The 14,073-nt window shown below is 55.0% G+C and overlaps 2 protein-coding genes across 2 annotated transcripts; both read right to left on the reverse strand.

The window, feature by feature from the left end:
- Positions 1–2,350: 2,350 nt before the first annotated feature.
- On the reverse strand, positions 2,351–9,941 carry LOC108389679 (glutathione S-transferase theta-4). The gene is made up of 6 exons (XM_073222412.1): positions 9,846–9,941; positions 9,571–9,772; positions 8,473–8,560; positions 5,406–5,556; positions 3,941–4,117; positions 2,351–2,765 (listed from the first exon to the last, which is right to left on the reverse strand). Exons 1-6 carry the CDS (start codon positions 9,939–9,941, stop codon positions 2,568–2,570), a joined length of 912 nt encoding a protein of 303 aa, XP_073078513.1. The 3' UTR covers positions 2,351–2,567.
- Positions 9,942–10,439: 498 nt separating this feature from the next.
- LOC140846371 (glutathione S-transferase theta-1-like) lies at positions 10,440–13,195 on the reverse strand. Its single transcript, XM_073222376.1, has 6 exons — positions 13,067–13,195; positions 12,325–12,599; positions 12,162–12,249; positions 11,225–11,375; positions 10,772–10,948; positions 10,440–10,689 (listed from the first exon to the last, which is right to left on the reverse strand). Exons 1-6 carry the CDS (start codon positions 13,135–13,137, stop codon positions 10,489–10,491), a joined length of 963 nt encoding a protein of 320 aa, XP_073078477.1. The 5' UTR covers positions 13,138–13,195; the 3' UTR covers positions 10,440–10,488.
- Between the last annotated feature and the right edge of the window lie 878 nt (positions 13,196–14,073).

Here is a 14,073-nt window from a genome sequence, read left to right on the forward strand (position 1 = left end):
GTTGTGAACATATAATCCGTGAATGTGAAATGCCTTTCCATTTATTTAGGTTGCCTTTAATTCTTTTCCCCCTAATTTTTCAAATATAAAAATGCTTAAAATGTAGAAAATGGAAGAACTAGTACAGCAGAACTCAGATATACTATCTTCATATACATAATGCACAGTCAACACAACGTCTTTAGAAGGTAAGATACGAACATCGTGACACCTCACCAAGAAGACCTTAGCAAGACACTCTGAGTCTCCGGTTTACTTACTGTCTCTTTCCCTGCAAGAATGGGAGCACTGTGACGGCAGAGGTTTTTGTCTGTTTTGTTTGCTGCAGCTTCCTCAACACCAAGAATATTGCCTGGCACATGGTGGGTGCTCCTCCCGTTTGGGGATGGAAAAGACAGGATGTGGATTCTGAATCCTGCTCTGCCTGTCACTGATGTGAGACATGGGATCGTTTCTCCTCACAAAACTTGTTTCTTCATCTACAAAGTGGAAATAATATTACTAACTTCTCAGGCTGTTGCAAAGACCAAACAGGGTAGGAGGTAAGCTGCATTATTAGTGTCTTGAAGAAATATCTTCACTGTTATGGTCATTGCAGCATTATTCACAATAGCAAATATATAGAAACAAGTATCTGTTAAGAGATGAACAGGTAAAGAAGGTGTGGATATATCTATATGTCTATCTATACGATGGAATATTATTCAGCCATTTATTAAAAAAGAAGGTAATCTTGTCACTTGCAAGAACAGGGATGAACCTGGAGATCATTATGCCAAGTAAAATAAGCCAGACACAGACAAATACTGCATAACCTCACTTATAGGTGGAATCTAAAAATGTGGAACTCTTAGAAGCCGAGAGTAGAATGTTGGATTACTAAGGGATGAGGAATGGAAGAAATGGGGAGATGTCAATCAAAGGGTACAGAGCTTTAGATATGCAGGATGAGTAAGTTCTGGAGATCTAATGTACAGCATGGTGACTATAGTTAACAATACTGAATGGTATACTTGAAACTTGCTAACAGAGTAGATCTGAGTCATTCTCAACAACCAAATAAATGGTAACTATGTGAGGCAATGGATATGTTACTTAGCTTGATTGTGGTAAATGTTTCATGATATATATGTATATCAAAACATCACTGTGTACACTTAAATATATACAATTTTTGTCAATTATTCTCCAAAAAGAGTGGAAAAACAAATAAATCTGTGAGGGAGGAAATCACACTGTTAGCAGGTTAGATATCAGGTAGTTTAATTTCCTACCTAGCTCCATGAGGGAAGGTACTTGATCTAGTCTGTCCCTCTGGTGAGAGTGAACAATTCTTTTGTTCCTGATGTTAGGAGGAAAGCTCCCAGTCTTTCACCATTAAATATGATGTTCACAGAATAGAGGCTATTCAATTTTCTTATTCTTGAGTCCACTTTGGTAGATACGTATTTCTAGGAATTTTCCCATAATCTCTGTTATCTAATTTGTTCATATACAATTGCTCCCAATATTTCCTTATATTCCCTTGTACTTCTGTAAAATCAGTAGTGATGTTTCCACTTCCATTCCCGATCTGAGTAATTCAAGTCTAATTTTTTCTTAGTCATTCTAGCTAAAGGTTTGTCCATTTTGTTAATCTTTGCAGAAATCCAATTTTTTGTTTCATTGATCTTCTCTATTATTTTTCAATTCTCTATTTCATTTATCTCCACTCTAGTCTTTATTATTTCCTTTCTTCTTCTGGTATCGGGTTTAGTTTGCTCTTCTTTTTCTAGTTCCTTAAGGTGTAAAGTTAGGCTATTGACTTGAAGTCTTCTTTAACACATGCTGTGAACTTCCTCTTAGCACTGCTGCTGCTGCATCCCATAAATCATAATATGTCGTGTTTTCATGCTTATTTGTTCAAGGTGCTTTCCAATTTCCCTTGTGATTTCTTCTTTGACCCAGTTGTTGTTTGCGTGTATTGTTTAATTTCCAGATATTTGTGAATTTTCTAGTCTTCTAAGTGTGTTGATTTCTAATTTCATTCCATATTGTTCAAATAACATATCCTGTATGATTTCCATCTGTTAAAACTTTTCGAGATGTATTTTATGGCCTAACATACGGTCAATCCTGGATTATATTCCACGTGCACTTGAGAAGAATGCTTATGCAGCGGTCGCTTGGCGGAGTGTTCTGTGCATTTATCTGGTAGGTCCATTTGGTTTATAGTGTCGCTCAAGTCCTCTTATTTCCTTGATGATCTTCTGTTTTATTCTATCCACTATTGAAAGTGAAGTATTGAACTCATCACTACTCCACTTAATAACTATTATTATAATAATAACTATTATTTTTGACAGTTGAATCACATTTAACCTTTAATTTCTAAATTATTTTTGGAAGCTGAGGGGACCCATGGCCACCAGACCCTATGCTCACACCGACTACACCAGCTTCAGCAGCCGTGGTGGTCGGTCCAGGTCTTTATTATTAGGCAAAGAGATGGAATTGCTTTCAGCATCTCCCCTAAGAAAGGAGGCTCAGAGGGCTGGGCTGGCCAGGCCCTGCAGGGTGGGCTGCTTCTAGTTGTACTTCTGTAGCCACTCGCAGATCCTCTCCTTGACTACCGGATCCAGGGTGGAACAGTCCCACTCTGCCAACTTCACCAGCCGGTCATGGGCCTCCCAGAAAAGGCCAGAGCCAATGGCCAGCTCCACCCTCATGCGCCACTCAGCCAGCTTGGAGCTGTTGAGGAAGACATTATGGTTGCCCCCCATGGGCTATGGATAGACAGAGAGGAAAGAGTGGTCAGCCTGGGGACCAGCCCCACCTGGGTCCCCTCCTACAGCCTCAGGCTTTCCCTACATGCCTCCCCAAAGAGTGAGTCTGCTGACCCTGAGGCCTGGGCAAGGGGTCAGAGGCCAAGTAACAGATGTGGAGTGGGGGGGGGAAGATCTGGAATTCCCCATGGTTCTTGGTCACTGGTCTTGCTCCAAGGCTCCTGAATCCCTCTCTGCAATGACAACTGGCCTAGATGGTTCCAACTCTCTGGGGTGAAGTCTCCCATGGGTCCTACCTTCTTCTTCCAGGGAAACCCCTTGTCCTTAGATGTGAGCGGGGAGAATTCAGTTCTTTCCTCCCCTCTATGTTGAACCTTCCTCTATGAACAAGTGCAGGAGCTTGGAATGGGACCCAACAGGCAGCCTATGAAACATATACCCAAGGTTTTGGGATGCCCAAAATGGGGTGGTGGTTGGTGAAATGTAAGGCATAGGGTGTGAAACATAGGAGGCTGCACCTGGGACAAAAAACCCAGAATGGTTGTTCCTGGTGCTGGTCTGCACTACATACTGACCAGAGACCTAACTGGCCAATTTGCATATTGGCCAAAGATGATGCTGGTCTCTGAAGCTGTTGACCAGTGTCTAAACTGGCCATCCTGCACACCAGCAACGTCAGTACTGGCCACCACCACCCCTGCATCTAGAAACCACATAAATGCCCCACACGCAGGTATACCCCCAAATGCATGGTGGGTGCCCTCAGGCCCAGAGCCAGGGGAGCTGCTCTGTACAGTTGGAGCTCTGAAAAAGACGCACTTCGGCCAGAAGGGCACTTTGGAAGCCACTGGACACTTCCTGGGGAATCTAGTGGGAAGACTAGGCACCCGGGATCCTGGCTGAGAGACTGAGAAATGCTGCCTTCTTCTCCCATCCCAGGCTCACCTGCTAGCTCTTCCCCACACTGAGGAATCTTGGTGAAGCATGGATGACTGCGAACCTCCCTAGTTCAAAATCTATTTCCTGTCACTCCCACATGGAGTCCAGGCACCTAGACCTGACTCCCACAGCCCCCATGACTCCCCCTTCACCAGCCCATCTTCCAGTTTGCCCCCAAGGTCAGAGAGGAGTCCCCCCTCTCCCAGGCTCTGTCCCCATACCATCCCACTGCACACCTGCATCATCTCCACCGAGGCCACCAGGTCAGCCAGTGAGACGTAGTCCGCAGTGATGAACATCTTGTCCTGCAGAAACTTCTCCTCAAAGAGCTGCACGTTCTTTGTCACCTCTATCAGCATCTCCTCCATTTTCTCGGCTGGAACCTCCTCACCTGTGATCTTCGGGATCAGCAGCTGCCCAGGGTGGGGGAGAGGAGGGAAGAGGAGGCTGCACCCCACTCTCATTTGACCCTCCAGTCCTCAGTGCCCTTGTCTGCTACAGAGGTGTTAGAACCAAGGATGTAAAGTAGGTTCTCCTGTTTTGGCAGTTCTGGTTGGTAGAAGTTGCCTGGGGCCAACTGCTAGGAGCGTTTGGAGATCCCAGCAGGAAGGAATCTGTGGTTGATTAGTCTAGATGTCTGTCAGAGGTTTAGGACTACAAGCAGGGGTACATCTTGTCATCTTCAGATTTGTTGGTCTCTATGAACCCTTTGATATTTCTACTTCAGAATGAAATTTCTTTAATCTTATCCTGTCTTGAGATATATAATATCTCAATTTATATTAATAAAAGCCCCTCGTCCATGTGCTTCTCCTTGTCTTTACAAGGCTTTTCGATACTAATTGGCTTGTTCCACACTCCCAAGAGTTCTGTAAAGGCAGGCAGCAGAGGGAGCCGAGGAAACGAAACTCATGGAGGGATGAGGAACTTGCTTGAGCTCACCAGCCCTGAGCCCCATCCCTGAGCCCCAGCCGCGAGCCCCAGCCCTGAGACCCAGCCCCGGGCCCCAGCCCTGAGCCCCAGCCGCGAGCCCCAGCCCTGAGACCCAGCCCCGGGCCCCAGCCCTGAGCCCCAGCCGCAAGCCCCAGCCCTGAGACCCAGCCCCGGGCCCCAGCCCTGAGCCCCAGCCGCGAGACCCAGCCCTGAGACCCAGCCCTGAGCCCCAGCCCCGAGCCCCACCCCGGGCCCCAGCCCTGAGCCCCAGCCCCGGGCCCCAGCCGCGAGACCCAGCCCTGAGACCCAGCCCTGAGACCCAGCCCCGGGCCCCAGCCGCGAGCCCCAGCCGCGAGCCCCAGCCCCGGGCCCCAGCCGCGAGCCCCAGCCGCGAGCCCCAGCCCTGAGACCCAGCCCCGGGCCCCAGCCGCGAGCCCCAGCCGCGAGCCCCAGCCCCGGGCCCCAGCCGCGAGCCCCAGCCGCGAGCCCCAGCCCCGGGCCCCAGCCGCGAGACCCAGCCCTGAGACCCAGCCCCGGGCCCCAGCCGCGAGCCCCAGCCGCGAGCCCCAGCCCTGAGACCCAGCCCCGGGCCCCAGCCCCGAGCCCCAGCGCCGAGCCCCAGCCCCGGGCCCCAGCCGCGAGCCCCAGCCGCGAGCCCCAGCCCCGGGCCCCAGCCCTGAGACCCAGCCGCGAGCCCCAGCCCTGAACCCCAGCCCTAGGCCCCAGCCGCGAGCCCCAGCCCTGAGCTGCAGCCGTGGCCCTGCTCACCTTGATCCAGAGCATCTTGCTCATGGGCAGCTGAATGGCTGTGTGCTGCCATGCCATGAACTCGTCCACACAGGCGCGCGTGTGCAGCTCCGGCGGGTACCAGTGAGAGGGGGCGCTGTACTTCCAGCACAGGTAGCAAAGGATGGCCACGCTGCAGAAAGGGCGGGTGCTCTTGCCTTCCCCAAGCCCGCTATACCCATCACCCCAGCGTGGCCGGGGCCCATTGCCGGGCCTCTAGCCACAGGTGGACTCTAGGTGCTGACATCTTCCTGGGGTGATGGGAAAGGCAATCAATCAATCGATAGGTCAGTGAGGGCAGTCTGCAGGGAGAACTGCAGGGTAAGTGGAGTAGGCAGGTGGCATCAGGAAGGGCTGTCCAGACAGGGAACAGCAGGTGAGTAAATTCAGGGGTGAGAGGAAGAAAAGAGCTGTGCCTGTGATTGCAGAAGGGTGGGGCCAGGTGGAGGGGGCCAGAGATACAGGAGGATATAGATTTAATCCTTAAAGTTATGTGTTATGTAAGCAGAGGGATGGAAAGATCCACTTCGAATTTTAAAAAGATCCCTCTGTCATACAACTCAACAGCAAAAAAAGGGCAAAGGACATGAATAGACATTTTTCCAAAGATGATACACAAATGGCCAACAGGAAGTGAGAAAGTACTCAACAGCCCTACCTGTGAGGGAGATGCAGGTCGAAACCAAGTGAGATACCACCTCGCACCTGTTAGGATGACTAATACCAAAAAGACAAGAAATAACAAGTGTTGGTGCGGATGTGGAGGAAGGGGAGCCCTTGTGCCCTGTTTGGTGGTAATGCCAGTTGGTGCAGCCACTGTGGAAAGCAGTAGGGAGGTTCCTCAAAAATTAAAATAGAAATACCATAGGATCCAGCAACTCCACTTCTGGGTATTTATCCAAAAGAAAGAAAATGACTGTGGCAGAAAGATACCCGCACCATGTCACTGCAGCATTACTTAGAATAGCCAAGACATGGAAACAACCTAAGTGTCCATCGATGGATGAATGGATAAAGACGATGGGGTATATGCATACATGGAATCTTACTCAGCCATAAAAAAATCCTGCATTATACTCGGTGAAATAAGTCAGACAAATACAGTATGGAATCTGAAAAACAAAGCAAGACAAAAAGCAAAGTCATAGATACAGAAACAGATGGGTGGTTGTGGAGGTTGGGGAGCAGGCGAAATGGGTGACAGTGAGCAAAAGGCACAAACGTCCAGTTATAAAAGTCCCGGGGATGTAACGTACAGCATGATGACTATGGTTAATGATACTGCGTCGTCATTTGAAAGTTGCTAACAGAGTAGATGTTAAAAGTTCTCACCGTAAAGCAAAAACATTTGCAATTACCTGTGATGATGAATGGATGTTAATTAGACTTACTGTGGTGATCAATTCTCGATAAATACATCTATTGAATCATTATATTGTACACCTGACACAAATATGTTATATGTCAATTATACTGCAATTTTTCAATAAAAAGAAAGACCCCTCTGGTGCTGGACGGACGGAGTGTGAGGAGGGCATGGGGAAGGTACAGACTGGAGCACATTTTGCGGGGGTTGTCCCAGGCCTTCCCGCTGGCTGGGGAGGGGAGGGAAGGGGGGAGCTCAAGGCAGACACTGGTGTTTGAGGTGTCCTGGACATCTGGAGCCCCAGAGGGTCCTGAGCCGGACTCTGATATGCCATCAAATTCTGAGGAGCAGGTAGCAGGAGCAGGGCAGAGCCAGCAGGTGAGAAGTGCAGAGATGGGTGGAGGGAAAGGCCAAAGAGGGGCAGCCCAGGAGGGAGTGGGGAGGCCCCGGGACCCAGCTCCGTAAGAAGTGGGGAGTACAGCTGAGAGGTCAGAGGGAAATCCAAAATCCTGCATCACCTCAGCTGGTCTCAAATAACCCTGCAAGATGGGTACGGTGTATTTCCTACTCAGATTCCCGGAAGCTGAGGGTCAGAAATACAAGTAACTATCGAAACACACAGCTTATTGGTGGCAGAATTGAGGTTTGACCCCAGTGGCCCCAGCCCTGAGCCTGGGCCCTGCTGCTGTCGCCACTGTTCTCGGCCATCCGGCATAGCTGGTGACTCAGCCAGGCAGCCCAGGGAACAGAGGACATGGGGGCGCAGAGGGAGGACAGTGAACCGGCAGCAAAGGGGATGAAAAGGTCTCTAGGTGTCTTGGGAGGTTTGAGCGGTGAGCAGACGCTTGCCTCACCTGCCTGACACCTCTGCCCATTCTGTGACCTCTGGGAGCACCTGCCTTGGTGGCCGGTCCCTGGGTCGCAATGCTCTGGGCGTCAGCTCCCAGCTTTGATGGGTTCCTTCCAGCTTGTCTGCAGCCTGTGCCCCTCTGTCCAAGTCCGCTGCCCACACCACTACCCTTTTTGTTTCTATTTGTCCTGTACCTTGACGTCGGGGAGCCCCAGTGCTTATTCCCTGACATCCACCCTCCAGGGCCCCGCACTGGAGCGCTGGGGCAGAAGGGCCCAACCACAGCAGCATGTTCTCAAACGCCTCCTGCCCAGAGCTTGCTGTGACTGGACACGCTGGGAAGCAGGCACCCCCGCTAGCAGCTCGGCCCCTGGGTGGCCCTGGAGTGGGCCCCTGGCCTTCTGTCTGCCCAGCATCCTTTCCCCCAGGGACCTGCTCCGCCCTGTTTAACCCAGGGTCCTGGTGGGGGAGGCCGTCAGTCATGTGTCCCAGGGTCCCAGCCAGTGAGTGGCCCAGGCGTCATCATGGTATGGTAGTGATGCTTTTTGTAAGAAGAGCCCTTACCTCTCAGGAGTATGTGCCTAAACATTTACGGATGGAATGATGGGTGGCTGGGATGCTGGGGGACAATGGTGCAACACCCGCCCCGGCAGACAGCTGCCCCAGCTGGGTGACAGATATCATGGGAGGGGGGGATCCCTAACACTCTTCATTGGTTAGCACTTGTTCTGCTACCCCGTATGTGTGAAATTGTCCACAATAAGTAGACTATCAATGCTAGCGGGTCGACTCCAGATGAATGTGAAGTAGCAGAGACAACGGGTGACTGTTACCTTTCAGATAAGATAAACGTTCCATCTTTGAGGCTGGGCAGCCTCCTCAGGGGGTTGATCTGGATGTATTCCTTGCTGTGGTGGTGACCTGAGAGGGGCAGGGAAGATATGAGGCTGCTGGGACCCCAGGGAAGAGAAAACCAGTCTGCCAGAGGTAGAAACGCCTTCCTCTTCATTTTCTCAAGAAGGGGAAACTGAGGCCCAGAGGCACACTGTATCTCACCCCAAGTAAGAGGGCAAGTCAGTGGCAGAAGAGGGACCAGGATCAGGACCCATGCTCCCGCCCCAGGCCCGGTGACCCTCACAACCCTTTGCCTCTCAGAAGCTCGAGGCCTTCAGCGCCCAGCTGTGGGCCTGAAGCCACAGGCTGGGAATGAGTGGAAGGCCTTGGGGCCCGGATCTCACCCCGACTCCCGGAGCCCCTCTGAGGGCGCAGGGCAGCTGGCAGTATGGGAAGTCCCCAGCTCACAGCCGGGATGGCCTCTCCCAGGCAGCCATGGGCCGTTTGAACAGGGAGCCCCGTGCCGGGCACAGGGGTTTGAACTCTTCCTTGACCAGCTGCCTCGGGCTGGGGACAGTGCCAGGCACTGGACTCACACCTCACTCCAGAGCTCCCTTGTCCCCTTCTCCGTGTTCCAGAGGTTTCTGCCTCTGTGAGCGGAGCTTTCAGAACCCCCTCCATGCTGGGGTGGTGTTGGAGACCAGTGACCCGAACCTCATCCTGGGTCTGGGTCCCCCTGAGCAGGTTGGACACGGGGGGCAGGGGTGTGGACAGAAGCAGCGGCTTGGCTTAGACATAGGATGACCACACACTCTGGCGGCCTTTGTCAACTTCATCAGCAGGTGCTGCAGCCAGCACTGGAGTCCCACAGGAAAAGGAGAGAGGCTGTGCGTGACAGCGCGGCAGAATGCGTGGGGGCCAGTGAAGGGAGGCCGGGTGGCCTGCAGTTCCCCCTGGGAAGCTCTTCTCCCCCTGTGCACTTTGGGCAGTAGTCAGGGCGTCTCCTCCACCTCAGTCTCCACTTCTCAGAAATGCCCTGACCGTCTGCCTGGCCTCCCCGCAGGGCCAAGCCTGCCCAGGGAGCAGTGCGCACCAACCCTTCAACACATCCACAGATCGGAATTCAAAGCGGATGCTGTTCTTCCTGGAGAAGATGTAGACAGCCCGGCAGGGTGCTGACAGCAGGTCCCCGTAGAGCTCCAGGACCAGGCTGGCACACGCTGTGGGCCCCAAACGTGAGCCTACGTGCAGCCCGCACCCTTGTCTGCCAGCCCGCAGCTCGCCCTCTCTAACCCCAGCCTAGGGCCCCACATTCTGGAACTTCTTGTTTCACTTGCTATTGACATGAGGCTGGGAAGCCCGGAATTCTCACAGCAGCAAGGATTCTGAGACCAAGGGGTAGGCTGGGGACAGGCCCCTCAGGGCCAGGGGGGGAGGCAGCTACGACCCTGTCCTTTCTCTTCCTCATGCCACACAAGTGCACCCGTGGCCTGCATCTGAGAAGGGTTTATACACAGGAATTCCTAGAGCCAAACTTTCACTGCGGAAGGTGACCAAGGGGCTTTGCAGGGACCAGAATGAGGGCAAGTTGATGAGAACTAAGCCTGGACTGGGCGTTTCCACAGGTCAGTCTAGCTTGAGCTACAACTAGAAAAGGATTGGGAGAAATAAAAACAGGAGCCAGGGCACTGGGGACAACACCACAGGGAAGTCAAGGGGTGGCCAGCCAGGCAGTGCCATGTACAGGAGCCCAGAAACTCCCAGCCTGCCTTGGGGCTGGCAGTGGCCAGCTTGTGCCCCTGGAACTCAGTTCCTGGCAGCTGGGGAAGGTAACCGGACACCCATGGGGAGGCCGGAGAGCTGCTTCATCTGGGCCAGGTAATCTCAGGAGATCCCCTGTCTTTCTAGGCTTTGGCTTGGAAATGAGTCGACCCCGCTTCCCGAGGCAGAGTGAGACGGAGGCCAGTGGAGGGCACACAGCATGTTTATTGCTAGCAGGAGAGTGCAGCTCCCTCTCAGCAGAGCCGCTCCTGCAGCCGCTGCACCAACTCCTGGGCCAGCTGGGGGTCCTGCTGGACCAATTGGGGGTCCCGCGGCTGTAGCACGAGCCTGTGAGCCTCCTGGACAAGCTGAGGGCCCAGTGCAGCCTCCACACGGGCCCGCCACGCTGCCAGACGGGGCCTGTCTTGGAAGACGTCGCAGCCGACAGCAGTGGGCTGGGGAGACAGGGCAGCTGGGGTGGGGGGCTCATCTCTGCACCCAGAGCCCCCAAGAGGGCAAGCCAGCACAGAACCTCACCTGCATCAGGTCCGTGAATGCTATTAGGTCTGCCAAGGAGAGCTGCTCAGAGGCTAGGAAGGGCCTGGCTACCAGGACTTTCTGATCCAGGTGCTGCAGTGAAGGAGTGAGCTTCCCCAGCAGCTGTTCCAGCTTTGTGGTGTCCACAGGTTGCCCCGAGAAGTAGGGCAGGAGAGACTGGGCCCGGAGGAAAGGGGGAAGTTATCCCAGGCCCCTCCAAACTCCTCGGCCTCCTCTCTACCCTTCCCTGGACACCGTCCATTAGTGAAGCCCATGGGGGCTCTGCGTTTAGAAGGATTCTGAGGACTCATTCAGGCTCAGGGGAAACAGTGCTGCATAGATTAGTTATGTCTGATTCAGGCAGTGGAAGGGAGGTGGTATGTGTGCCAAATGGTCCTTTCCAGCTCTGGGGGTCCTGGCTCCTGGCCAGGCATGCATGATAGGGAGGCTCACCTTACACAGGTAGACGTTGGCAGCAGGCAGCTGGATGGCAGCGTGCTGCCACGCCAGGTACTCGTCCACACGGGCACGGGCCTGCAGTTCAGGTGGGTACCAGTGGGCCGCTGTCTGGTACTTGCGGCTCAGGTATAAAAGGATGGCCACACTGCGGGCAGGCGGTATCAGAGATCTCCTTGCCCCGCCAGGGCTGAGCAGCTCCATCTCCCACAGCAGGGTGATTTGACTGGCTTTCTCTGACCTCCCCCTCCAGGGAAGGACATCCTCTCCCCCAAGCGGCATCTCACCCCTATCAAACTGCTCCATTCCTCAGCTGCCCCTTCCTAGACTCCTCCCCATTGTTACCCCAGCCTGCCCTCTGCCTCTATACCCAGCTTTCTGGTATCAGGGTCCTATCAAGCATGAGGAGGCAGACCTGGCCTGGACACCTGCCCAAGGGGTCTCCAAGCTCCCTTCCTGGCCAGTTCTCCCTGGGCACCCGGCTCTGGGTGTGAGTCTGAGAGAGGCCCCCTCTCTTGATCCCCCTTGGGCTCCTGGCACTTGGTGCCCAGTTTCCATCCTTGGGCAAGCCCTGGGAGGTGGTTATGTGAGGATGTGAGAGTCTGGGGTTCGGAGCCCAGTGTAGCCCTGGGGCTGCCAAGCTCCTGTGACGCTGAGAGGACATGCTTGGGACATGTGGGCAGGGCTAACCTCAAGCCTGGGTCTTCCCTGCTGCCTCCACGGGCCCAGGCCTGGCTGGGTCGGTGACGTCGGTCCCCACGCCGAGGCTCCCAGCCTAGGCGCTGCGGCGGCCCAGCCCCCTGGTCCAGCCCCGCCTTGGAGCAGAGGCGGGAGGGGCCGGCCGTTCCGTGGGGCCGCGAGCCAGGGCGCTCGCCTCTCCGCCTGCCTCCTCCCCGCGCCCGGCCCGCAGCCCGGGCAGCCCCCGGGCCCTTACCTCTCAGACAGCAGGAAGTCCCCGTCCCTGAGGGCGGGCACCTTCCCCAGGGGGTTCACCTTCAGGAATTCGGGCTTCAGGTGCTCCCCTGGGGCGAGAGGCGGGGAGGCTCAGCAGGGTGCGGCCCCGGACACCCCCTCCCCGGTCCAGCCACCCGGCTCACCCCGTCCCAGCTCCACCGGCCGCAGCGCAAAGGGGATGCCGTTCTTCCTGGCGAAAATGTAGACGGCACGGCAGGGGGGCGAGTACAGGTCCAGAAAGAGCTCCGGCGCCATCGCCGCGCCCGCCGCCTGCCCCGCGCGCCTGCGCCCGGGCCTGCCTCCGGCGCGGTTGCCGGCCCATCCAGAATGGGGCCCGAGGTCTCTGCCCCTCCCTGAGGCCTCCTTGCGCGCCGGCTGTCGGCGCCCCGCCAAGATGCCGCCCCTCCGGGCCTTTGGCCTGGAGGAGGAGCGGACTGTGCCCCCGCTGGCGGCTGGCCTCTGGTTGTCGGGAAGCCCAGCCTCCCCTCCTTGGTGCAGCTGCAAGCGTCTGGGCACTCCCACCCGCCGCCCCTTCCCTCCGCCTGCACCCTGGCTGCCTGGGGGGCCTTCACATTCCTCCGAGCTGCTTGGGGCAGGCCGGCGGGCACACCCTCTGGGCGTTTAAGGCCTTCTGCATCTTTCCTCCCACCACGCCTGGGCCACACACACACACACACACACACACACACACACACCCCTCTCCCGCAGACCACGCCTGGGCCACACACACACACACACACACACACACACACACACACACACACACACACACACACACACACACACACACACACACACACACACACACACACACACACACCCTCTCTCCCGCAGACCAGGCCTAAGGCAGTTCCTTGTAACTGTCCCCCTCCAGCGCCCTCCTACCTGACGCCCTGCTCTGGCCAGACCCCTGAGTGTCTTCCGTCTTCCTCACACCAACCTGGTCCAATTTTCATGCCCAGCTTTAGCTTGGGCCCAAACCTCTGCCCAGGACACCAGTTCTGGACTCAAGGTCAATTCCAGGGAGTCTTTTCTGTCACTCCTCCTGCCGGGCCACCTGGGGGCCCCACTGCCCCCCTCCTTGCACTGCTGCACAGCATGGCTAGTTCAGCTGCAGCCGCCCTCTAGGACGTCCCCATCAACTTCACTGTGCTTAGAGTGACAGTTTAACTTTATTGTTTATTTACTTGCATACTTTGTTGAAGTGTTGGTTGAAAGCAAAACCATCCAGTTGTGAACAATGAAAAAGCAGCCAGAGGTGGGGGTGATCGGGAGGGCACAGGCTGCCACCACCCACCCCTCTGGAGGGAGACAGAAAAGGCCCAGGAAAGCAAGCTGGCATGAGGGATCTGTGAAAGGGGGGCAGCCAGAACAAGACCTCAGAGGGGAGACGCCCACCGGGCAGGGCAGGCGGACACTGGGGCTTAGGGCGTCGACACATAGATTTGGCAGGGGGATGCTTCAGTCCATAATAACAGTGAACCTGACCTGTGGTCCCTCCACACGCACACCCACATGCTGTGCTGAGAAGCCTGACCTCTCAGAGAGGGACAGGTATAGTATGGGGCCACCTGGGGTCCTCCAGGCTGGGAATGGCACAGGTTGACCATGGGAGGGCATGGAGAGGTAGGCTTACAAAATGATGTTAAGAACTCCATTTATTGGTTGGCAGTGACAAATACTGTCCCATCCAAGAACTGTGGCTGTGTGAGGCGCGTGGTGTCCACTGGGGAGCCCCTGGCCCTCCCATCAGAAAGCAATGTGTCAAATGAAAACGGAGCGTCGGTAAGGGGAACTGTGAATGGCGCGTCCTTTGACTGGTGGTGTCTGTGCTGCTCACGTGCAGTTGCCTAAGTGTTTTGCGATTGGTCACGGAACAGTTGGCTGAGGAG

The sequence above is a fragment of the Manis javanica genome, chromosome 15, assembly GCF_040802235.1.
Source record: "Manis javanica isolate MJ-LG chromosome 15, MJ_LKY, whole genome shotgun sequence".
In the NCBI taxonomy this organism is placed as follows: Eukaryota; Metazoa; Chordata; class Mammalia; order Pholidota; family Manidae; genus Manis; species Manis javanica.